The following is a 24931-nucleotide window of genomic DNA, read 5'->3' on the forward strand; positions in this document are numbered from 1 at the left end:
ATACAGGGAATATTGGTGGCATACTAGAAGCACCCTTTCCCTGATCACACTCCTCTTTCTTACCCTGAGGTACGCATTGTCTTATTTTTTGTTTTTTTTTAAAGATTTTTTATTTTATTTTATTTATTTGACAGAGAGAGATCACAAGTAGGCAGAGAGGCAGGCAGAGAGAGAGAGAGGAGGAAGCAGGCTTTCTGCTGAGCAGAGAGCCCGATGTGGGACTCGATCCCAGGACCCTGAGATCATGACCTGAGCCGAAGGCAGTGGCTTAACCCACTGAACCACCCAGGCGCCCACGCATTGTCTTATTTTTATGATAACTTCCTCATTTTTCTTTGTTTTTACTTCTTAAATGTGAATCTCTGCATAATCTCATCTCCATTGTCCTTTAAAGAACTTCATATGATTGGAATTATGTTAGCATTCCTTGTGGCTTCTTTGGCTCTGGGTTATTGTTGTGAAATTCATCTGTGTTATATAGCTGTTGTTCATTTTCACTGGTGTAGAGAAGTATATGTACATACCACAATTTATTCTATTTTTAATGCCTAATGCTCAATAATGTTTCATATAAAAAAGAAGAACTCATTGTTTATTTCTGCATAAGACTAAGGGTATATGTTGTGGAAGGACAGGACATCAGTTCTGTTACTTAACAGTAGAAATATCCTTGATTCTATTATAGTTGATATTTTGAGGTAGAGAGTAAAGTATTGTTTCTCTGGGGAAAAAAGCCAATGTGACTACATACTAAACATATGAGGCCCTGAGGTTGGAAAGAATTGATGTTTTGCTATTTACTAACCTTTTGAAATTAAGAATTTGTTCATTTTGTGTCATTTGTTGGAAAAATCAAATTGTAAAGCATTGTCCTGGAACCTGAAAAAATTTTGCTTTGGTTGATGGTAATGGTTAAAAGTCTTAGATGAGGCTTGCTTTGAGTTTGGATGGCTTCACATTAGAGATATTAGATGAGCAACCTACGGTTTTCTTGCAAAGAACTATAAGGCATCTTATTTTTGCTTAAAAACTAATTAAGCCTTGTTGTTTTTTCTTTCATAACACTTTTGTTCATGATAGCCTCTCAACCAGACAGCCTCTCAACCATTTTTTAAAAGCCATCCTTTATGGGAGTTTAATTTATATTAGTAGTTCCCAGTTGTTAAAACTCTTGGAAGTATGATGCTTTTAAGGGAACACTTTGAAGTTATTGGTGTTCTCAATTCATACAACAAGCGATTTTAGTATTTTAGAGGAAACATTATAGTACCATATATATATACAATATATGTACATGACCATTAACACATTTGTTAAAAAAAATCTATTTTATGAAATGTGATTTGGCTATTACATATTTTACACTAGAGTAGTTAACTAGCTGTTCACTTATTTTTTTTGTTGGCACTTGCTATAGTGTATGTTCTTTTGATGCGTTTTATAATATAAAATACATTTATGAAGAAAAGCATATTGAAATTACTATCCATTAAATCTTTTGGCAAATTAGGAAAGGTTACCATTATTTTAGCAACAGAGTATTTTGGTCCATTTTTGGAGTGCTGGTCATGCTCAGGGAAGTAACTTGAAAACATTAGAGTATGAGCTTATTCAGAGGTTTTCCTATGGAGATGATTAGCTGTTTGATTAGTATTATTTGGCATTGAACTAGTTGAATGTGAGTCATCTTCAGAATAAAAAGTTGTTTGGGAAGGGAATTTCTTGTAAGTTATTGCCCTTAGCCACTTATTAAATGCATTTCCATTTGTAAAATGAAGGTTTAATTTTGTAATTTTGTGTAGATGAATTGTATAGTATTGTCACAGATTTAAATGTGAGGTAAGATTTACTGTGATGCTTGGGGACATTTTTAATTTTTAAATTTTAAATTTTGCAAATACCAGACGAGTATTAGAGGAGTAACTGGCATCTTTGCTCTGTTCGGCCATACAGATGATAATCATCATCATCATCATCATCATCATACAGATGATAATAATAACAGATAATAATAACAACAACAACAGATAATAACAAGAACACGTGCCAGCCAGGGTGCTCAGGTTTTGTAAAACAAGGCTAAGAGAAAAGTAACAATCAAGGGTTGATTCTCTGAAAACATCAACAAAATTAATAAACCTTTAGCTAGATTTAAGGAATAAAGGAAGGCTCAACTAAAATTAGACATGAAAGCTGAAACATTATTACCAATTTTACAGAAATGAAAAGGATTATGAAAGAATACTATGAACAACTGTAAAGCAGTAAAATTGGATAACCTAGTTGACATGGAGCACACTACATATCAAGACCGAGTCATAAATAGAAAATCTGAATATATTATACGACTAGTAAGGAGATCAAATCAATATTAATAACCTCCCAAGCAAGAAAAGCTCAGGACCAGATGGCTTCACTGGTGAAGTCTACCAAATATTAAAAAAAAAAAAATTATACCAATCCTTCTTAAACTCTTCCCGAAAGTTGAAGAGGAGATACTCCCTAGCTCATTATATAAGACCAGCATTATTCTGAATCCAAAGCCAGACAAAGGTACTGCAAGACCAGTATTTCTTATGAATATTGATGCAAAAATCCTTGATTCTAGCAAACCAAATTAAATAGCGCCATGACAAGTCATGTGCTTGTTGACATGACATGTCAAGCAGTAGGCATAATTAGATATGATCAGAGATTGTGGTAATGGCTCTACCTCTAAGGAATTTGCTTGGTAGTTCCCAAGAATTTCCAGCATATTCTCTACTATATACTTCCTTTGAAGAAATGCAGCCTTATTCTGATTATAAGAATACTTACAATGAATATGGAGTCATGTTCTATTTTTGATAATTATCGAGAAAAAGAGAGAAGAAAGAGAGCGGGGAAAGCTAGGGAAAGGGTGAGAGAGGGTGGGATGGGAGAAAAGAGGTAGGTATTTGTAACTAGCAAGATTTTGTTACCAAAAAACCCAAGTTCAGCTGCTTGTTGCTTGAAAAACCAATACTTAAGAGACAAGTTTTGATTGGAAAGGAGTATGATTGTGATGAACACTGGGTATTGTATGTTAAGTGATGAATCACTTCTGTACCTAAAACTTACATTGCACTGTATGTTAACTAGCTGGAATTTAAGTTTTTTGAAATATTTATTTCAGAGAGAAAGAGCGAGTGAGTGAGCTTATGAAAACTGGGGTGGGGAGGGTGGGAGAGGGATAAGCAGACTTCGTGTTGAGCATGGAGGCCTGATGTGGGCCTCGATCTTAGGACATGATTTGAGCTGAAATCAGGAGTGTCTACTTAAGTGTCTACTTAACCAACAGAGCCACTCAGGCACTCCACTAGCTGGAATTTAAATTAAAAGCTTGGAAAAAGGGGTGCCTGGGTGGCTCTTTGGTTAAGAGTTTGCCTTCGGCTCCAGTCATGAACCCAGGGTCCTGGGATCCAGCCCCGTGTCTGGCTCCCCACTGAACGGGGAGTCTGCTTCTCCCTTTCCCTCTACCCTTCTCTACCATTCATGCTCTCTTACTCTCTCTCAAATAACTAAATAAAATCTTAAAAAAAAAAAAAAAAAAAAAAAGCTTGGGGATGGGGGAGAAAAAGAATGAGCTTTGTTCAGGACACCCACCACTTGGGGAGTGTGTCCACAGCCTTGGGAAGGCTGACTCTTGTCCAAAAACCAACTCTGAGGTTTCTGCCTGGCCCAAAGACTTTTAAAGGAACTTTAGGGCAATTAATCAGTAAAAGGGGAGTACAGTGGACTATAACACTTCTTGATTGTGTGCAGCTACAGACATTGTGGTACCTGGAGGTTATATACTGGTGCCTGGGTTGGGGGTGGCGTAGTGGGGGCAGGTTCTATAAAAGGGTTTAGTTCCCTATGCATGATCTATAGATATACCAAGAAAGGTTTAATCACTCAGGCTAAAGGTGCTTCCTAAAACTTAGACTACTTGGTTGGCCAGAGGGGCCAAGGTGGTGGTTTCAATTTTATTAGAAGGCTTTTCTGTATGCTCTTTCTAAACATAGTTCTAAAGAAATGTCCTCATTAAAATTGTGTTCTATTTGGGGGTAATAAATTCACAACAAACAATGATTTATTGAATTCTGTTATAGAGGCTGTAGTAGTTAATTCAAAAACCAGAGGCTGATGAGAATTTTAATGGGAAAAAAAGGTATAATACCCACTCTGTGTGAACAGTGAGAGGTTCTGGTTGACCTTAACATTTTCAGTAAATGATTGGGCATAACCTGACACCAGGTCCCACTAGCTTTGTAGAAGAATACGGACTGGGGACGTAGCATATCAACATATATCTTCACTGAGAACCTTACATTCATCCAGGTGCAGCTTTTATACTCAACTAAGTATACAGGATGGTGACATACAAGCATGTGTGGGTATATATCAAAGCAGCACAGGAAAGTCTCCTGGACGAAAGGAACCATTTTTTTGGTAATAGTCCATGAATAGCTTCCAGATTTCGTTAAGGGTCACACTTATTTCAAGAATGTTTCAGGGAATGTTTTTGTTTTGGTGACAAACTTTTATAATTAACTTATAGTTTTTCCACTTGTCATACTTTTCATAAATTAGGAAGTCCTTTTTATAATAAATGTTGCTTAATAATACAATTTGACAGTTTATATCTTAACCCAGTAATTTAAGTGCTACGAGAAAGCATCGAAGAATTTAAGCTTATTAACCTTTCTCTCTGGAAGACTTCTTGGAGATTTGTGTGATTTTGTTTGTGTGTGTGTGATTTTTTTTTTTTTTTTGAGAATATGTGTTAATAACCATGGATATTTTTTACAGAAATGGTGCATATTTACAAGTAAAATTTTGCACAAGATAGCATAGAAGTCTTAGTTTTCTCCTAAGTTTTCCTTGAAGATAGTGGGGTGTATTTTAAATTTCTGGATAACATCAATGAAGATAGCTGGTGATAGCAGGATGCATTCTTAGAAGTTGTGAGTTGATCAGATCAAGGATACCTGTTGGACTACTCAGGAATAAAATTGTTTAGGTTGGACAGACTCTGAAGATTTTAGATTTTTTGCTGCTACTTGGTCTGCCTGCCTTCCCCCGACATTGATGTCAAAATTCTTTTCTTTCTTGACTTCTGTGAAATTAATCTTTCTCTGGGCCCTTAAATTTAGATATTCTTCACTTTTCTTTAACCCTCTTCTCTTTTTAATTTTTGGTTTTACATTAAGATCACTTTAGTTATCTATCACCCATTTGCTGATGATTCCTAAATCTCTTTATGGTTTGGTTAGAACTCCTGACTTCTGTTTATCACTATCTGTTTACATGTCCACCAGAGTATTTCACAAACATTAAGTGAAAAAAATTCCCAAATTGTACTCACCTCCACTAACTGTAGTTCTCTTTTACTATTTCCTCTTTTGTCTTTTGGCAGCACCACCCAAATTGTCTTCTTCCTATATTCCACAGCTGTTAAGTCCTTATATGTACTTTCGTATTTATTCCAGAGTTGTCTTTTTAAATCCTAAATAATCTGCTTTCACAGATGAAGTAATTATTTTGTCTCAAAATCATATTGTTAGTATGTGTTAGTACTAATAACATAAACCTGGGTCTGTCAAATACTGGATCTCCTATTTCTTGCCACAGTTATAATACTGCTATTCACTTCTATGAACTTAAAAAAACTAGGGGTGTGTCTATAAGGTTTAATTACAAGAGTACTGCAGAGTTTATAATGGTAAAAAAGAATTTCCAACAATAGAAATTCCATTAAATCAATTATAGCACATTCACATGGAATGACATGTTGTCATTATATAACTGTGTTTTAAACCAGTAGTTTTCATTTTGTATAAACAGTCATATGTGGAAATCCAATGTATGAAATACATTAAAAAAAATGTTTGTTTAGAAGGCATGGAAGCTCCAGAGGGCCTCCTGGACTGCTCTCTACAGTGGTTCTTCAGGAGATGTTATGGTACAGGGTTTGAAATTTTTAATTTTTTCAAGTATAGTTTAATGAAGGAAGAAAATATTCACAATAAATAAACTGAAAAGAATACATTTAACAAAACAAGGGGCACTGGGTCGCTCAGTGGGGTAAGCCTCTGCCTTCGGCTCAGGTCATGATCCCAGCTCCTGGGATCTAGCCCTGCATCAGGCTCTCTGTTCAGCAGGGAGCCTACTTTCCCTGCTCTCTCTGCCTGCCTCTCTGCCTACTTGTGATCTCTGACAAATAAACAAAAATAAACTTAAAAATATATATATTTAGGGACGCCTGGGTGGCTCAGTTGGTTAAGCAGCTGCCTTCGGCTCAGGTCATGATCCCAGCGTCCTGGGATCGAGTCCCACATCGGGCTCCTTGCTCCGCAGGGAGCCTGCTTCTCCCTCTGACTCTGCCTTCCACTCTGTCTGCCTGTGCTCGCTCTCGCTCGCTCTCTCTCTGACAAATAAATAAATAAAATCTTTAAAATATATATATATATATATTTAACAAAACAACATGTACATTTCATATATCCCCAATTTTGCCAAATATATATTTTAATGTACATGTAACTAAAAGAATGAAATTTTTATACATCAAAATATAGATACTAGTTATTCCTTAATTTGGTGATAGAGTGATTTAATTTTTTTGTACATTTTCTACGATGAACAAGAACTAGTTTTGTAAATAGACTATAAAAACTCCAGAATGTGTTTTTTTTAAAACGGCAATAAAAGCAAAAATAAGTATAACCAATCTCACTGCATATTTTTAAATATACACCTATGCAAACCCTCTCTCCCAGCCCTCTCCTCCCTTTCATATCCAGAGTAAAAGAAGAAAACAATCTAGTGACTGTTGTGCTATGAGCATTGGTTTGATGCCCTTGAGTACCTCTTTAAGCATAGGGTCATTACCTTTTGAACATCAACCTTGATTATTGATGTTATTGTTCATTGGCATTTAGAGTGTGGCTTTTGGAAGCTGCTGGGGTTTGAAACCCAGCTGTACCATTATTCCTTGTTTGACCTTGAGTAAGTTACCTACCAATGCCCAAGTTTTCCCCATCTATGAAAAGGGAGATGTTAGGTTTAGATGAGTTTAACTTGATAATGTGCTTAGAGAGATGCCTGACACTTAGTCATCAGTAATAGTTGTTGTAGTACCTTTAGAGTTATTTTTCCTCTAAACTCTTTTTCCCTCTCCTTATTCCCAAAGTTGACTGGGAATTCCAGAACTTTACAAAGAAAATCATAGTTCTTACGCAGATTAACTTTCTCAAACAGGTTGGTAGTCAACATTCTGCACATTTATTCTTTCTAACAAGGTTTAGTAGTAACCATACCTTATTTCATGGGGATTTGCATATTTTTTATGGTATGATTTCTGGCCAGAAATTATCTAGGGTTGTTGTGTTGGGGGTCTCTAAGACTACTGCAAGTTTAGTGATTTACTAGAAGCACTTACAGGACTTAGCATCTGGTTGTACTCATAACGATTTATTACAGTGAAAGAATACAAAGCAAAATCAGCAAAGGGATAAAGTCCAGAGGAGACTGGATGTAAGCTTTTAAGAGTCCTCTCTCAATGGAGTCATATAGGATATGCTAAATTCCTCAGTACTAAGTTATGACAACATATGTGAAATGTCTACCAGGGAAGCTCAGTGCCCAGAGTTTCTACTGGGGACTGTTCTGTAGGCACCCTCTGCCTAGCATGTTCAAAATTTCAGATTCCCATAAAGAAAATGTGTTTGCTACATAACCACTGCAGAGTTCAGACATAATGAGCCGTTCTTATCGGGGCTGATGAGAACCCTCCTGAAATCTAGTTCTCAGATGCCCATGAAGGGCCAACCCTGCAAGCAGGTTTTTCTAAGGATAGCAGCCTCAGGCCTGCTATGTTAATTCTTCTCTGCACAGAGGTATATTTATATATTTTACCTAGGAAACTAATATCAACAAATCTATATTTAAAAAAAATTTATAGACTTAATTCACACACCATAGGAATTACCCATTTAAAGTGATCAGCATAATGATTTTTAAACAATTTTTTCAGAGAGCGAGCACAAGCAAGGGAGAGCAGCAGGCTGAGAGGGACAGAAGATGTGGGGCTCAATCCCAGCTCCCTGGGGTCATGACCTGAGCCAGAGGCAGGCTTTAAACCGACGGAGCCACCCAGGTGTCCCAGCACAGTGATTTTTCATATATTTATAGAGTTGTGCAACCATCAGCACAATCTAAATTTGCATGACCCCAAAAAGAAACCCCATAACCATGGGCAGTCATTCCCCATTCCTAGCTGCCTATCACCCCTCCCTTGACTCCTACCTGCAGCCCCCAGGCAACCACTAATGTACTTTCTGTCTCTGTGGAATAGAGCTATACATTGGACATATTTTCAGCTTTATTGCTTCTTTGATCTTTAATGGCTTTGTAAGAAGGTAGTTCAAGAATTATTCAGAAGTATTTCTCTTTCAATGTGTGTCAAAGACTCACAGTTTGAGTCTGCATGGTATCCTCCAAATACAGAGCCTTATGAATAGTAATCATTATCAAAATTGGTATTACTTGAGTTGGTGGCATTTAATGAGATAATTAATTATAAATGTTCTTGTCTTTGCAAACTTTGTTCTGATCTTTTTTTTTTTTTTTTAAAGATCTTATTTATTTACTTGACACACAGAGAGAGATCACAAGTAGGCAGAGAGGCAGGCAGAGAGAGAGAGGGAAGCAGGCTCCCTGCTGAGAAGAGAGCCCAAATGTGGGGCTTGATCCCAAGATCCAGAGATCATGACCTGAGCTGAAGGCAGCGGCTTAACCCACTGAGCCACCCAGGCGCCCTGTTCTGATCTTTAAAAAAATATGTTATACCAATAGTTGAGGGCCTACCAAGAGAATTTTAATACTTATTACTTGGTTATTGTTTAGTCCTTAATGGGATCTTTTTGCTGCAGGATAAGGACTCATGTAGAAAATTGGATGAGGTTGGAAAATGTAACTGCACTATTGTCATTAGGATGTAGAGAGGGAAAAAAGTATATATTAAGAGGGAAAGGGCAACACATATTACTTTATAATACATGGCTATTTTTTTTTTTTTACATTCTCTGAAGTGGGTACAATATGCAAGAATAAATAAATTTACATGAGAAGTTAAGTTATATTCAAAGAAGTATAAAAATCCCTTAAAATTGTAAAAATTGTGAAGTGTTTTTAAATCCTTATTTAGATTGAAATCTAGTTCCCTTTGTAACAGAGTTAGTAGACAAGCTGTACTACACTCTGAGCACTGTGGGAGGACATTTGTTCTGTGGTTAGAACACAGAACTTAGTCACCATGAGTTATGTAGTTGTTGACTAACTTTGGGTGTTTACCTAAATGTCCACATCTGTGTAAATTTGAAATAGGCCCAATTTTCATTTTAACCCATGTTTATAGTTAAGATATTTTTGGACATTAGGAATTAATATGTGAAATGACTTGTTTTCAAGGACAAAGTACCAGAGCTCATTGTTACTTACTTCTCTTCCAGGTGATTTTACAGCGAGATGTTGCTCTCCATAGGGATGCTCATGCTGTCAGCCACGCAAGTCTATACCATCTTGACTGTCCAGCTCTTTGCATTCTTAAACCTACTACCTGTAGAAGCAGACATTTTAGCAGTAAGTACAGTAAAATTTATTCATGTCTAAAAAACATCCTTCAGAGAAAAGCTTTTAAAAAATCCTAAATGATATTTACTCATGAACATACAGTACAGGCCTGTACACATAGTTGTTACTTGAAAGTTTAGGACCTTACCCATCTTCGTATTGCTTAATATCTAATGTGAGATCTCACAAACAATAAGAACCTGATAAATGTTGCTCCTGTACACTCTCAGGAGTGCTCAAGCACACATGTGTCTACGTGCTGTGTGTTTGTGTAGAATCTTACTGTTTTTGTCCTTGGTCATTAGCATAGCTCTAATGACCTTGATAATGATATTTTTAAAAAATTATATAAGATGCTTATAGAAAATTTCAAGCTTGGATTAACATTAATGAGAAGAGAAACACAACAATCTTTTGAGAAAAATTTTTACAGGGGCGCCTGGGTGGCTCAGTAGGTTAAAGCCTCTTCCTTCAGCTCAGGTCATGATCCCAGGGTCCTGGGATTGAGCCCCACATCCGGCTGTCTGCTCAGCAGGGAGCCTGCTTTCTCCTCTCTCTCTGCCTGCCTCTCTGCCTACTTGTGATCTCTGTCAAGTGAATAAAATCTTAAAAAAAAGTTTTTATAGAAGATTATTCCTCGGGGCATCGGGGTGGCTCAGTGGGTTAAAGTCTCTGCTTTCAGCTCAGGTCATGATCCTGGGGTCCTGGGATTGAGCCCCGAATCCGGAATCTCTGCTCAGCAGGGAGCCTGCTTCCTCCTCTCTCTCTGCCTGCCTCTCTGCCTACTTGTGACCTCTCTCTCTCTCTCTGTGTCAAAAAAATAAAATATATCTTAAAAAAAAAAAAGATTATTCCTCAAAACTTTAGTGGTTCTTTCTAGATTGTCTTACTGTCCTCTACCCTGGGAAGTTTATATTTTCTGTGAAGCCAGAAAAGGAAGAAGTGTGTGTGTGTGTGTGTGTGTGTGTGTGTGTGTGTATGTGTGTGTATGTATATCTGTACTCTAGGTACTATGCTAAAGATTTATTATTTTTAATTTCTGGGTACAAGTGATTTGCTTAATAACAATAGGTCATTCTAGAAACAGAAGGGCTAGAATTGTTGTGACCAGAGCTTCATGTGGTCTTCAGCCTTGTCTCTGTATACTGTGGTTTTAGGGGAAATGTCTAGGATGATTGCAGAATTTGGGAGAGCCAGGCTGGTTTCTATATCCTAACTTTTGAATCATAGCAACTCTAATTCCTATAAACTTTCTCACCCTTGTTACCCTCTTTAGTAGGGAACTAGTTGATTTAGATTTTTTCTGGAATAGTCTAGATGGAGTAAAAGTAGAACCTTTAAGGACTAAGAGTCCATTGACTTGCAAATTTTCCTCTAAATTGGTCCCCAAAGTCCTTGGAATATTCTTGGGATGACTTTTGAAATGAAGTAGAGGATTTATGGACTGATCAGGGAATGAAGTTTTCTGTGTGTCCCTTTTCTCCTTGGATTTCTTGCATATTCTCCCCTCCCCTTCCTCTCTTATTTGTAACATCTGGCACTCCTTGTTTTCCTTCTTTTCTTTTTACCTGAAGTGGATTGTTATTTTGAGGTTCAGCTTTGATGGGTTAAATAAGTTTCAGTGGCCTGCTCTGGGAGCTTAAGCAGCTTTGTGATCCTAATCAAATTACTTAGCCACTCTAAGTACTTCAGTTTCTTTATTTGTAAACTGGTATGATGTGGTGATAATTAAGATAAACCGCTTAGAATAGTATCTAATAGTAAATGTTTTATCTTTTTTATCTTCATTATAATTATCATTCTCCTCATCCTTCACCCACTACCTCTAGTAGTGTATGAAACTGCCTGAGGTGGTTTTTTTTTTTCTTTTTAATGTAGACACAAAATAAAAATATTAGGTATGGAAGTATAGTCAGTCTTTGCCAGCAGTGTTCCATGTGTTTTAGGCAAGTAAATGTGTGGAATATATTTTGATATCATCTAGGAAGGAACCATCTGCATCAGAGCTACTTAAATGGGGGTCTTTATGTTGACACTAAAGGATAGAAGGCTGATGATGTCGAAATAGCTAGAGGAGAGTAGATTGTGAAGGCATGTAACTAGTAAAAAGGGGAACTAAATATCAAGGCAGAGGAACTTGATGTGGTAACACAAGCATTAAAAGGAAGTGAATCAAGAGCCAGAAAATGTTAGCTTTCCCTTTTAATTGAATAAAAGCATCCTGAAATTGAGTGTGTAGTATTGCACATTTAAATAAGTTGGGCATTAGGTTGGTCCATTTTGGACTGGTATTAGGATACTGCTTTTGAAAAGATAAAATTCAGATGCTTTTATTTTTGGCCGTTGAATTTTGTGGCCAATCTGTAAAATGAGGATGATAAAATAGTTTCAACTTTATAGGGTGTTTTTAAAGATTAAATAAGTGAACACCTGTCTGGTGTATAGCGTGATAACATAAATGCTCAATAATTGTTCGCATTTGTTACTTTCTAAATTAAATTAAACTTTCTGTTAAGGCTGCTATTGAAGGAGAAACTTGGTTAAGAAAAGACCTTTTCAAAAGAGGTAGATTAAAACTGTCATGTGGCAATAACTGGATGGGATTCCAGAAAGGAATACTTTTATTTTCCGCTTCAAGAATTCTTTAATTTCATGAGCAGCAGTCCACTGTCTAATACTGAAAAGCACTTTTGTGCTAAAGATGTTTGTTTATCTTGTTCATGATAGGAATATTATTATTTTTCTTTTTTTTTTTTAAGATTTTATTTATTTAGTCATAACAAAGAGAGAGAAGGAAGACAGGGAGAGGGATAAGCCAGCTCCCCACTGAGTAAGGAGCCTGATGTGGGGCTCGATTCCAGGACCCTGAGATCAGGACCTGAGCCGAAGGCAGACACTTAACCACCTGAGCCACCCAGTTGCCCTGGAGTATCTTTTTCTTTTTAAACAATGTGATTTTAAGAGTCATTGTGAGACAATCTGTGTTTTGCTCTTAAGGAAAGATGAAGCAATTTCAAAACGGGTCTCACTCAGTAACAAAACTTATTCCAAGTCCCAGTGTTGCAAGTATTGTTGTTCAAGGTAGACATTTTATTTCTGAAATTTTAGCCAAAAAAGTGAGACTCCTCAGTAATAGGAAGTGATTTAAAAAAAAAAAATTCTTAGTACAGTTGTAGATTTTCCGTTTCCTGATTTTAAAAGTACAATTTTTAAAAAAGTACTGCCTACACACATTTGTGCTTTTCCTTTGGTCTGTGTTGATCTAGATCAGTTTCTTTATTTTACAGTAGTGTCTTTGGTCTTGGAACAATTAAGACTTTCTCAAGTTTAACACTTGAGTCAATTAGAGACAGGTGTTTCAATTAAGAGATTAAATGACACATCATGATAATAGATATAAAAAGCCCTTGGTGACTCTAAAGCACTTTGTAAACTATAGAGCACTCTCTAAGTATAAGTTATTGTTACAGTAGGAACATACCCTGAATTACTATTGGCTTCCAAGTATACTACCAGGTGATTATCCCAGAGGTAACAGAATAGTTAGGTTCAGTGACCAAATTCATATGCTCGAATCCCACATTGTATTGAATTAATTACAAACGTACAATGAGAAGTGCCATTAAAGAATGGCTGTGTTAAGACACTCAGGTTAATATTCAAGTGAAATGCCAGAACCATACCACCCAAATCCTGTATTACCCGGTTTGTCCAGTCTCTCTCAATTCTGCATCAGCTTTCTCTGGTCACAGTGTGGTTGCTGAGACATGAGTTGAGGGTGAGCAAGGGGAATTGGCAGATGAAAGGTTTTCAGATCCAAAATTCGCTCTATTGGAGAGACTCAAGATATTTACGTCTTGAACATCTTGAGCACAGCTATAGCTTGCTATTAACCCGCAGAGCTATTTTTCTCCTTGTCTCTGGCAGATGACACTTGAATTTAGAATGGGTATCACCAGTGGGCATTTGATTGAGGGGTGACAAAGCTCTCAATCTGGATTTGTAACCTAATCCTTTGTGAATATTTAAAGTTTGGTTGATCTTTTGTACTATCCTTTTCTAGCTATACGTAATACTCTCGCTTTGTTCCATACATTTTACCTATCTGCAAAACGATGTGTTCTGTTGTTCTCTTTCGGCCTACTATTTGTGAAAAGCTATCTTCACTTCTAATACATTATGTAAGCTTTGCCTGTATTTCAGAAGTTTCTTGTTTATTATGTTTGCTTAGTTTCATCTATCTTCCTTGTTTCTCTTTTCTGTATAGCAGATAGAACCATCTTAAATTATACAGCACACTCACTTGTCAATTATCATTAGTATTATCTTCTACAATGACAGAGAACCCTTGCTTTGTTTGGCTCTGTTTTGGTAGGAAACTGATAAATACTGTGGCATAGGAATCTATACCTATAAGGAAGGGGAAAGTTGATTGTGAATGCCTTCAGTTCTCTATATGGATATGTTTCATTGTGTTTCCTCCTTTCATTGTTCAGCTCTAGATGAAAATGTCCAGATTATATAGAAAAGATCATTTCTTAAAAATTATTTGATGCTTCTTCTTAGTCTGGGGAAAAGTCATCTTTTGTAGCTAGGGCCAGAAATTTTGTGTATCCCTTCTATTAAATAAGACCATTTAGAGAAAGTCAAATGGAACTCCTATTGGAAAATAATCTGTTTAGAAAATTCCTTGCTAGGGGCCTGGGTGGTTTAGTTGGTTAAGGGGCTGCCTTCAGCTCAGGTCATGATCCTGCAGCCCTGGGATGAAGTCCCAAATCAGTCTCCCAGCTCCATTGGGAGTCTGCTTCTCCCTCTGACCTTCCCCTCTCTCATGCTCTCACCCTCTCTCTCAAATAAATGAGATCTTAAAAAAAAAAAAAATTCTTGCTAGGGAACTGTGGGAGAAACTCAGAAAGCAGTAGGTAGTTTAATGTTATAAGATTGCTGCTGTTTAATAAGAATTTTGTGAAATCAGAATCTAAGCAGTTGTATATGTAGTAAATTGTATACATTCCTTGCCATTTTAGTAGATGTACATTTATAAAGTTGATTTAATTGTGTTAAGATGTGATAGTGGATAAAATTTGCGGAAATGACAACTTAAATAATAAACATTTTGTTTTTAATGTTATGTGTAAATTGATTGTAACTTGATTATTTTTAATTTTATATTTAGTATAATTTTGAAAATGCATCTCAGACATTTGATGACCTTCCAGCAAGATTTGGTTATAGACTTCCAGCTGAAGGTTTAAAGGTAAGCAAATAGTAATATGCAGTAAAAGCACAAGGTATTTAGTAAGGTCATTTTTATTGCTCTTTGTTTAAAGAATGAAAATATTTCTTACCATTACCATAAGATCCACACATATTCATTTATAAATGGTTCAGACTATTCAAAAGGTATAAAGAAGAAAATGAAAATCACCTTATGATTGTATCATTCTGAACAAGCCACTGTTAACATTTTGGTATGTATTTCAGACCTGTTTTCTAAGCTATGTACTGTGTGTTGGGTGTGTGTGTGTGTATGTGTTTATAGATATGTGTATGCATGTATTATATTATGTAAGTGTTTACTTATATAATGAATTTTTATTTTAACACTAAATAGAAACATGCTACTTGGTTTCCAGGCCTTATCACTTAATTCTCAATCCAGAACATCTTTTCATGGTATTAGAGAAGAATCTTTTTATTTGGAATGACTGGCTGGTTTTGCAATATCATGAAATACTATGGATTTTTGAACATTTATTTGTTTAATTTTTCATGTGGATTTTTAGGTTGTCCAGGTTTGCTTTTATGAATAGTGCTACAGTGAGTGTCTCCTTTTTTGTGTAGTTGTCTATGTGCATAGGGTACATTTCCAAATTTAGAACAGTTTTGTATATGGAATACATGTTTAAAATTTTGTCATATATTCCAGGTTGCCCTTTGAATGTTTGGGACAGTTTAGAATCCTACCAGTAGTGTCTGAAACTTTTTTCCCCACTCCCTCTTTAACACTAGATATTACCAAATTTTAGTGAATTGATAAACTCCAATGAGCTTGAACATCTTAGTTTTTTGCTGTTTGTGTTTGAACGTGTGTATATGTGAGAGTGAATTGCCTGTTAATGCTCTTTGCCCATTTTTATTTTATTTTCTTAAAAGTTTTTTTTTTTTTTTTTTTTTTTTTTAATCTGAGGGAGAGTGTGTGTACACAAGCAGGGGTTGAGGGGTAGAGGGGTAGAGAGGGAGAAGGGAAGCTGAGTAGGGAGCCTGAAGAGGAGCTCGGTTTCAGGACTCTGGGATCATGACCTGTGCTGAAGGCAGACGCTTAACTGACTGAACCACCCAGGGGCCCCTCTCTGTCCATTTTTAAATTCAAATGTCTGTTTTTACTGATTTTTTTCTTTCTTTCTTTCTTTTTTTTTTTTTTAAGATTTATTTATTTATTTGACAGAGAGAGAGATCACAAGTAGACAGAGAGGCAGGCAGAGAGAGAGGGTGAAGCAAGCTCCCCGCTGAGCAGAGAGCCTGATGTGGGCCCCAATCCCGGGACCCTGAGATCATGACCGGAGCTGAAGGTAGAAGCCTAACCCATTGAGCCACCCAGGCACCCTGTTTTTACTGATTTCTAAGATTTTACTGATTTCTTTTTATACTGGAAAAATTAATCTAGTATTTGCTGTATCATATGTGTTTCAGGTTATTTTTTTCTGGTTTGTCCTTCATCTTTTAACTTTAAGGTTTCAGTAGTTTTGTTTATGTAGTTAGAAATTACTGTGCTTTCCTTCTACATCTGGGGTCATGGTTAGAATGTCCTTCCCCATTACAAGGTGAAGTTTTTATGTTATGTAAGTTAGAATATGAAATTGTGTGTAGGTACCACAGAATGTTTTCAGGTTGTTTTTTCTTAAAATTCCATAAAACTATTATTGTCATTTAGGATGGCAGACACCTTTGGGAGGGGCATATTAGTTTTTAATTTTTTGAAGATTTTAAATTCTTAAATTCCCAGCATTGTAGGACTATCTTACATTATAAAAATATTTGAATGGAAAAGAAAAATACAGAGGAAAATAGAAAAGCTTTCCATTACCCCTTCTTCATCTATACATGTCAATCCCACTTCTCTCTTCAGCAATAAATATCAGGGTGTTGTGTGATCTTATAGACCCTTCAGCTCTTTTTCTGAATATGTGGTGCTTTTTAGTTCATTAATTTACGAATTGAAAAAGTTCATAGGTGATTACCATTTGTATATATGAAAGGTTTCTTTATTTCTATAATAGAATCAATTCTAGCTAATTAACCCAGAAGGGGATTTATGAAGGGCTACAGATGTCTAGAGTACTGAATTTCTTGTCCCATGAAGAATGGATCTCATAGGCAGAGGAGAGTGAGTAAAGCAATAGAAGTTTATTAAGCAAGGATACAGAAAAAGCTCTCAGGACTGAGAGGGATCCTGACAGGGTTGCCATTGGGGGCTTTTAGGGATGGTCTTTTCTAGAAATCGAACCAGGGAACTTAAATCCTTTTAACATCTCTATTCATATCACCTTTGAGCAAGGGCTAGTGATAACAACTTCAGTGGCTTTACTTACTTTTTAGGGTCTGGTAATTGTGTTGGTCACAGGAAGCTGTTATAACAAGACTCCACCTCTGACACCTAGTACAGGATGGTCTGGCTTGTTCCCTTTTCCCTGGTTTCCTTTTTACCTCCCATATTTTAAAATTTTGTTCTTCTGATCCCATGGCCCCCTACCTATCTCTTCCTACCTAGCTCCGCCTCTCCCTTACTCAGTATCATATCCTGGAGAAGCAGATTCCAAATTGTCAGGAACAAAACCCAGAACCTCCTTGTAGAAATGGCTTGATAAAGGATTGATGCAGCCACTGACCCCTAAAGCACATCACCTTTTCTCCCATCAGGAAGCCTCTGTGATCTTACTTAGCTCAAAACATTTTGCCTCGACTGCCACCCAAGCTAAAGAAATACTCTGCCAGACTGTTTTCTGAAATCTAACATCTTGATTTTTCTGAATGTAGACCCTATAACTACTAGCCAAATAGTTTAGTGAAATACTCGCTATGATGAAGGCTGGCTAATATAGTTTATAGTTTATAGTTTTTGTCGTTGTTATTTTTGTTGTTTTAGTCTGCTTTAGAATGGTGGAATTTGTAGTGTGGGAAAGGTGGGTCAGAAAATTTGGGGCACTATGAGTGACAGATACCCACTATGATGTTACTCTGTAATTTGACTCCCTGCACATCCCCACACTTAGCATTATGTCTTGATCTTTCCACAGCTGCACCTATAGATCTAGCATGTTCCTAGTGAGCACTGCATTGTATTCTATAATGTGAAGGACCATAGTTTATTAGTCATTTTCCATTAACAGATATTTTTTTCTTATCCACAATTAAGTTATTTCTCTAGGGTAGAGGTTTAGAAGTGTAGTTGATAACTCAGTGGGTTTATACATTTAAAATTTTCACTGATACACTAAGTTACATTTCCAAAAGGCATACTGGAAAAATAAAACAAGACAAAATCAGAGAGGGAGACAAACTGTAAGAGACTCTTAATCCTAGAAAACAAACTGAGGGTTGCTGGAGGGGAGGGGGTTAGAGAGATAGGGTAACTGGGGGATGGACATTAGGGAGGGTATGTGATGTAATGAGCGCTGGGTATTATATAAGGCTGATAATTCACAGGCCTTTACCTCTGAAACCAATAATACGTTATATGTTAGTTAATTGAATTAAAATAATTTTTAAAAAGCCCAAAAGGCTGTACTGATTTTATTCCCATTAATGGCACATGAGAATACCCATTTTTCTACACCCTTTTCAACAATAAACCTCACCTATTTTCCAAAACCACATCATCAGGAGGATCAAACTTTTCTAGGTTTCTTATTTATATACTTTTAAGTAGTGACTTGATAAGAAGAGGAAATAATTGATGTGGATTTTGGAATATAGGTGAGGTTCGGTAGGGTCAGGTCTGGAGCCGATAACCAAGAACGAATTCTTGAGATGTCTTTGGTGCAGAATGGTGGTGGTTTTATTAAAGCATGGAGACAGAACCCATAGGCAGAAAGAGCTGTCCTGCACTGGAGTTGTAGGGGTGGCTGATTATATACTTGGGAGTTGGGGGAGATAAGGAAAAGGGAGATTTTCAAAAGAACTCTCATATGCCAAAGAGGACCTACAAGATACTGGAGGCATTGCTCTTGTCAAGTTAAGATTGTTTTTTTCCCCTCTAGCAAGGCATTAAAGTGAAGACCATTGGGAGCTTCCTGGAGGAGTGTTGTATTCTTTTTTTTTGTTTTGTTTTTTTACTTTATTCATTTGAGAGCTAGAGAGAGTGCACAAGCAAGGGGAGAGGGAGAGGGAGAAGCATATTCCCTGCTGAGCTGGGAGCTCTATCCCAGGACCCAGAGATCATGACCCTCCTGAGGTGAAATCAGATGCATAACCATCTGAGCCACCCAGGTGTCCCAGAACATTACTCTGCCTGTCTCAAGTATCGGTTGTTGGGCTGCAGGTTATAAAGACGTCCAATTTCATCCACATTTCCTGTAGGTTATTGATAAGAATGTTTTTCTTGTTAAAAAAAAAATTGTAAACTGAGGGAGACTTCGGTCCTGCAGGACCATAATCTCTATAACCATTTGTTTTTCCTTCCCTTAGCTTTAGGGCAACCATGGGTGGGTTGAGGAATGTCACATATATCCCATCAGGGGTGGAGGTGGGGATGGGGGTTGTAGGGTGTCAGCTTGTGCTTTGTCTTCAGCTTGCCTTCTGTTCCCTCATGATGATGATTGCTAAAAAATTGAAAGCCAGATTTATCTCTAAGGAAGCCTTAATCAGTAAGCCTAGCATCAGATTTCCTAAGTATAGCTACCAATGGCAAATCTTATTTTCAGCAAAATACCTTTTGGGCTAGATATATCATTATCATTGTATATGATATTTTTATAATATAGTACTTAGTGTATGTTATAGTACTAAGTTTATAGTACTTAGTGTATGTATAGTACTTAGTGTATTTTGATGAGAAAACATAGAGGATGAAGGTCATAGGATGCAGATTTGTCCTTGACTGTATCATTCTTAAAGGTTCTAGATAATTTGTACCTTTTATGATATGTATCCTTATATATGATTTCTCCTGATCATTATTCTTAAACTAGCACTCTGTGTTAATGTCCACATTAACTAGTAAAATGTCCACAAACTAGACTTATTTGAACATTTACTAGTAATTTCTTCAGGATTCTTTCAGAAGAAGTGATTTTGTTTAATACAAAGGGTTGAGATTAGAAAACTTTTTTTTTTCTCTAGTGAAGGAAAATGCAAATATTACAAGGAAATATGGTTGTTTGGATGCCTTCTTTGTGATGCCTCCTTTGCTTTCTTTATAGGGAAGATGCTTAGTAGCAGCTACTATATTTTCCCCTCCCAAAACACTTGATAGTTTTGTGATATGAAGATGTCTTGGTAGGCTGAATGTACTTAGCTTCCTCACTCCTAGGAACTGTTAACTGTCGTAATATCACCTTCAATTTGTAGACTAAAAAAAAAAATAGAGTAAATAGAGTAAATAAAAAATAATAGAGTTCCTTTTTCAAAGGATAGGAAATGGAACCATCAAAATAGGAGGTAACACCACACTTTTTTATGTATAAAATAGGAATTCTAAAATCAAGTCATTTTTCAAATGCACAAAGGTATAAAAAGAATGAGTGACTCTTAATCTCACAAAACAAACTGAGGGTTGCTGGGGGGAGGGGGTTTGGGAGAAGGGGGTGGGATTATGGATATTGGGGAGGGTATGTGCTTTGGTGAGTGCTGTGAAGTGTGTAAACCTGGTGATTCACAGACCTGTACCCCTGGGGATAAAAATATATGTTTATAAAAAATAAAAAGTTAAAAAAAAAAAAAAAAAAGAATGCATCTTCAGTGAATTTTGAGCTTTTAAAATCTTTTCCTGTTAATTTCAAAGTTAATGATTACTCATTCATTTCTTAACTTTATCAGGGAATAGAGCGTTTTATTAGATGTGGAAAATAATGAATTATTTCATTATGACAATTTATTACTTGGAGAAGAAGTGTGGAGACAGGGACAGAGAGTAAGGGGGAGGAGGGCCTGAAGAAAAGCATGGAAAGTCTACACATAACCCTCCTATCTTATAGAGAATACCCCAAATCCAACCTTGGTTCTTTTTCTTCCACAGTTGGATAGTCTCCTCTATCATCCTTGGACCACCCACATTGTCCTAGCTAGTTTCCAACCACATTATAAGTCCGAGAAGGCTAAGGTATCTAATCTACTCAGCACACTCCCTGCACTTCCCTTTTTCATTACTGGGCATCTTTGTTGTTTGTTCACTGAATAGTTTTCATTAGATTTTCTTGCTGGCTTTCTTAATTTGATATGGAAAAAGTAATTCTTAATTTTTCTTCCCATGTAAAAATTTTTTTCCGATTATAAGCAATATATGCTCACCATAAAATTTAAGATGGTAAAGGACATGTATAAAGAAGAATATGAAAATCATACATAATTCTACAACGAAGAGATTATAGTGGTAGACTTGGGTATAACTATGAGTTTTTTATAGACCTATTTATGTTGTCATTTTATGTGTTTATGCTATTTTGCAGCTTCTTAAAATTTGGCAAGATCATGGCATATCCATTATGGATATTTTTTATGTAAACATATATGCATTCATGTCATCACAGTTTTTAAAATAATATTTGAATTACATAATAATGTAATCAGTTCTCTGTCTTTGGTTGTCATTGTGTTTAGGTTGCTTTCACTTATTAAAAATTATTAAATAGTTCAAACAGAGTAAGGGAATAATAGAACATTCAATATACCTACTACCTGGATGTTCATATTTTGCCATTTTTTTAAGAAAGGAATAAAACATTACCAGTACCTTTGAAATATTTTTTCCTTCCAAATTCCATTCCCTTATCTTCCTCCTCATAGATAATCATTTTCCTGAAATTTAGATTTTTCTCATTTATTTTACAAAACATATTTTATCTTCTATATGAATCTATAAACATTGTACCTGCTTTTAAGTTGTTCTGGTTTTTAAACTTGCTTTTTTTTTTTCATGCAATACTGTATTCGAATTTTATCTGCATTGTTATATTGTCTGCATTCATTTTGCCTGTTGCATAATACTTCATTGTACGAATATATCACAATTTTTAAAAATTTTATTAATATGTAAGATGTCAGTTTCTTGCTATTATAGCTTAAAATTCTCTCCTTGTGTATATTACAATTAGATGTCCTTTCACATTCAACAGATTAGTGAAAATAAAGAGTTAATAGCCAGCAGGGATATGAAAAATAGGTACTCTTATGTACTGCTGGTATATGAGTGTCTGACCACTCTGGAGAGTTTGATAATAATACCTTTCTTTTCTGAGTGATAATTTGCCATAATGAGATAATTCATTTTTTCTGCATTCCATATATTTCTCTTTAATAAATGAATTGTGATTGTCTTTGAAATTATCAGGAAAAACTAATTACCAGTATTAAAACTCTTATTACTTTATATTCTATTTTTATGTTTATCTGAGTGATCTGATCCCTTTTTGCCATTCGCCATTCTCTTTGAATACTTAATACTGAAATAATTTCTGTAGCTAGGATATAACCATTTTTACTAGTACTTTTAAGTTCTGAACCCCGTAATCAGACTGATAACCAGTTTGTATTCAACTTCAGTTAACCAGATTGTCGATAGTGACTGAGTTATTATGACAAATTGCAAATGGCAAATGATGTGAATAGTGAATGAAGTTCTGTTTCTTTTTCAAAAAACAAAAAACAAAAAACAAACAAACAAAACCAGTATGTTTTTGGCTTCATTACCAAAGAATTCCTTTTAGTTAGGATTCACTTTTGTTTGTAAAACTGAAGAATTTCTCTGCTGCCTCCCAAGTTTTCATGGGTTTACTTTCTCTATTTGTTTCTGAACTCTTTTGCTATCCAAGATTTTGTTAGGAGTTTTGTAATTGCTTAACATGTTTAAAGCTCTTATGTTATCTGTCAAGTACTACAGAATATAAAATATGAATAAATATTCCTTACTGACTTGTGTTGATTTGTCAGTTTAGAAGGTAATCTTAGAGGGTAAGTATTTCAAATGTAAGCTCAATCACTTCGTTTCTCTAAGAGCAAAAGGAATTCTATCTTGTTGGATGTAGCAAATCCTACAAGTATACCATAGTCTATTGAGCTTTTGATTTTTTACTTGTTGGTTTAGTGTTTAAAGTGACAGTGTTTGACTGGATTTTTTTTTCTTAAGACAGTGGTGTGGTTATGATGGTTGTGTGGTGTGTAACATATTACTAAAAGGCATTGTCCACCAAAAGGCAGTCATTTTGTTTTTTAAATTGTCAAGATAGGATCTATGAAGTGAAGTATTATCTGTGTGTGCTGAATGGGAAACACATGACAGTTGTCCTTTCTTTGTATAGCTTGATAGAAAGTCAAAACCCTGACAAACAACTACTTTTGTGTTGAAATTCAAGGCAGTAATCTTTAAATTTTTAACAACTATGTTGTTTTTAGGAATTAGATTTATTAATAGAAAAAGCAAAGGATTATCAACCAGATCTGTTAGAATATCTCTATAACTCTTTCGACATCAGTTTGAGTTAAAAGGGAATTCCTGATCTCTTTTCCACGTTTTATCCTGGACACCATGATTTACCGCCCCCCCCCCTTTTAATGATAAGATCATTAGTAGGCTATTATGTCTACAGATTAGTCTGAAATAGTACACTTAGGAAGAAGGTATTTGTTAATTTACATATAAATGTGAAATTCTATTTGCAACCAAGTTAATCTGATTTTGATTATATAAAGAAAGGTATAGTAAATATTTAACAAGTTAAATTATATTTACATGGGACAGCCAGTATTCTAAAACCAAGAGGTGATCAGATGTGCTTTCGGAGTATATTTCCGTGTTACACAATGTGATCTAGGAAACAAAAGAGAAAAAGACAAATCCAGAAGAATCTCCATAGGATAAAACCACGTTTTCTTTGTCTGCAAAAATAATACTAGTTACAGTGGACTGGGCAGAGGTAGAAGGAGTAGAAGGAGCCTATCATCACGAAGAGGCTATCCCCTTCAAGAGCATTCCTGAAACATATGTTTCTAGATGACTTGTATGAGGTAATACATATATGTTCAACAGGTAATACTTTTTTGGGTAAGAATTTAACATTAATAGTAAGAACAGGAATATTTAAGATACAACCTGAAGTTATACTAAAAAATCATCTAATTCATTGACCAGCCTCATGTCCTCGTTTTTTTTTTAAGTTTACTGTATTTTTTTTTTTAAGATTTTATTTACTTATTTGACAGAGAGAAAGAGATCACAAGTAGGCAGAGAGGCAGGCAGAGAGAGGGGGGAAGAAGGCTCCCTCCCGAGCAGAGAGCTCGATGTGGGGCTCGATCCCAGGACCCTGAGATCATGACCTGAGCTGAAGGCAGAGGCTCAACCCACTGAGCCATCCAGGTGCCCCTTGAGTTTACTGTATTTTTAAGTAATCTCTACACCCATTGAGGGGCTCAATCTCATGACCCTGAAATCAAAGGTCGCCTTTGACTAAGGCCATCCAGCACCCCATGTTCTGTTAATAACAACTTTGTTGAGATATAATTCACATGCCATGCAGTTCACTTATTTAAGGTGTATGTTTCAGTGGTTTTAGTATATTTAGAGTTATGCAGTTATCATCACAATTTTAGAACCCCCAAAAGAAACCCCATGCCCATTAGCAGTCATTCTGCAATTCTCCCCAACCCCTCCAGTTCCAACTCTAGGCAATTAATCATTTATAAATCGGATCATATAATATGTAGCCTTTTGTTTCTGTCTTCTTTCACTTAGCACTTCTTCAAGGTTCATCTATTTTACAACATATATCAGTACTTTGTTCCTTTTAATGGCAGCTAATCTTTTGTATGGGTATACCAGATTTTGTTGATCTCTGTATCAGTTGATGGACATTTGGGCAATTTTTACTTTTTGGATATTATGGATAATTCTGCTATGAACATCAGTGTACACGTTTCTGTGTCTGTGTTTTCATTTCTCTCTTTAAGGATCCACCCATTTTTAGAGAGATCAAGCACATGTGGGGAGAGGGGCAGAGGTAGAAGGAGAGAAGCAGATACCCTGCTAATTGTGGAGCCTGTTGTGGGGCTTGATCCCATGACCCTGAGACCATGACCTGAGCCA

The 24931-nt window shown here is 36.0% G+C and overlaps 1 protein-coding gene across 7 annotated transcripts in view; it reads left to right on the top strand.

Moving 5' to 3' along the window:
- Positions 1-24931, top strand: part of RNF13 (ring finger protein 13) — a 199343-nt gene that overhangs the window by 66443 nt on the left and 107969 nt on the right. For all 7 annotated transcript variants that reach the window (XM_082682215.1, XM_082682214.1, XM_082682219.1 and 4 more), the window contains 2 exons: positions 9516-9645; positions 14813-14893. In XM_082682215.1, the coding sequence (XP_082538341.1) occupies positions 9532-9645; positions 14813-14893 (195 nt within the window). In that variant the 5' untranslated portion in view covers positions 9516-9531. The remainder of the gene's footprint in view (positions 1-9515; positions 9646-14812; positions 14894-24931) is intronic.

The sequence above is a fragment of the Mustela nivalis genome (assembly GCF_964662115.1).
Source record: "Mustela nivalis genome assembly, chromosome: 1".
NCBI classification, from domain to species: Eukaryota; Metazoa; Chordata; class Mammalia; order Carnivora; family Mustelidae; genus Mustela; species Mustela nivalis.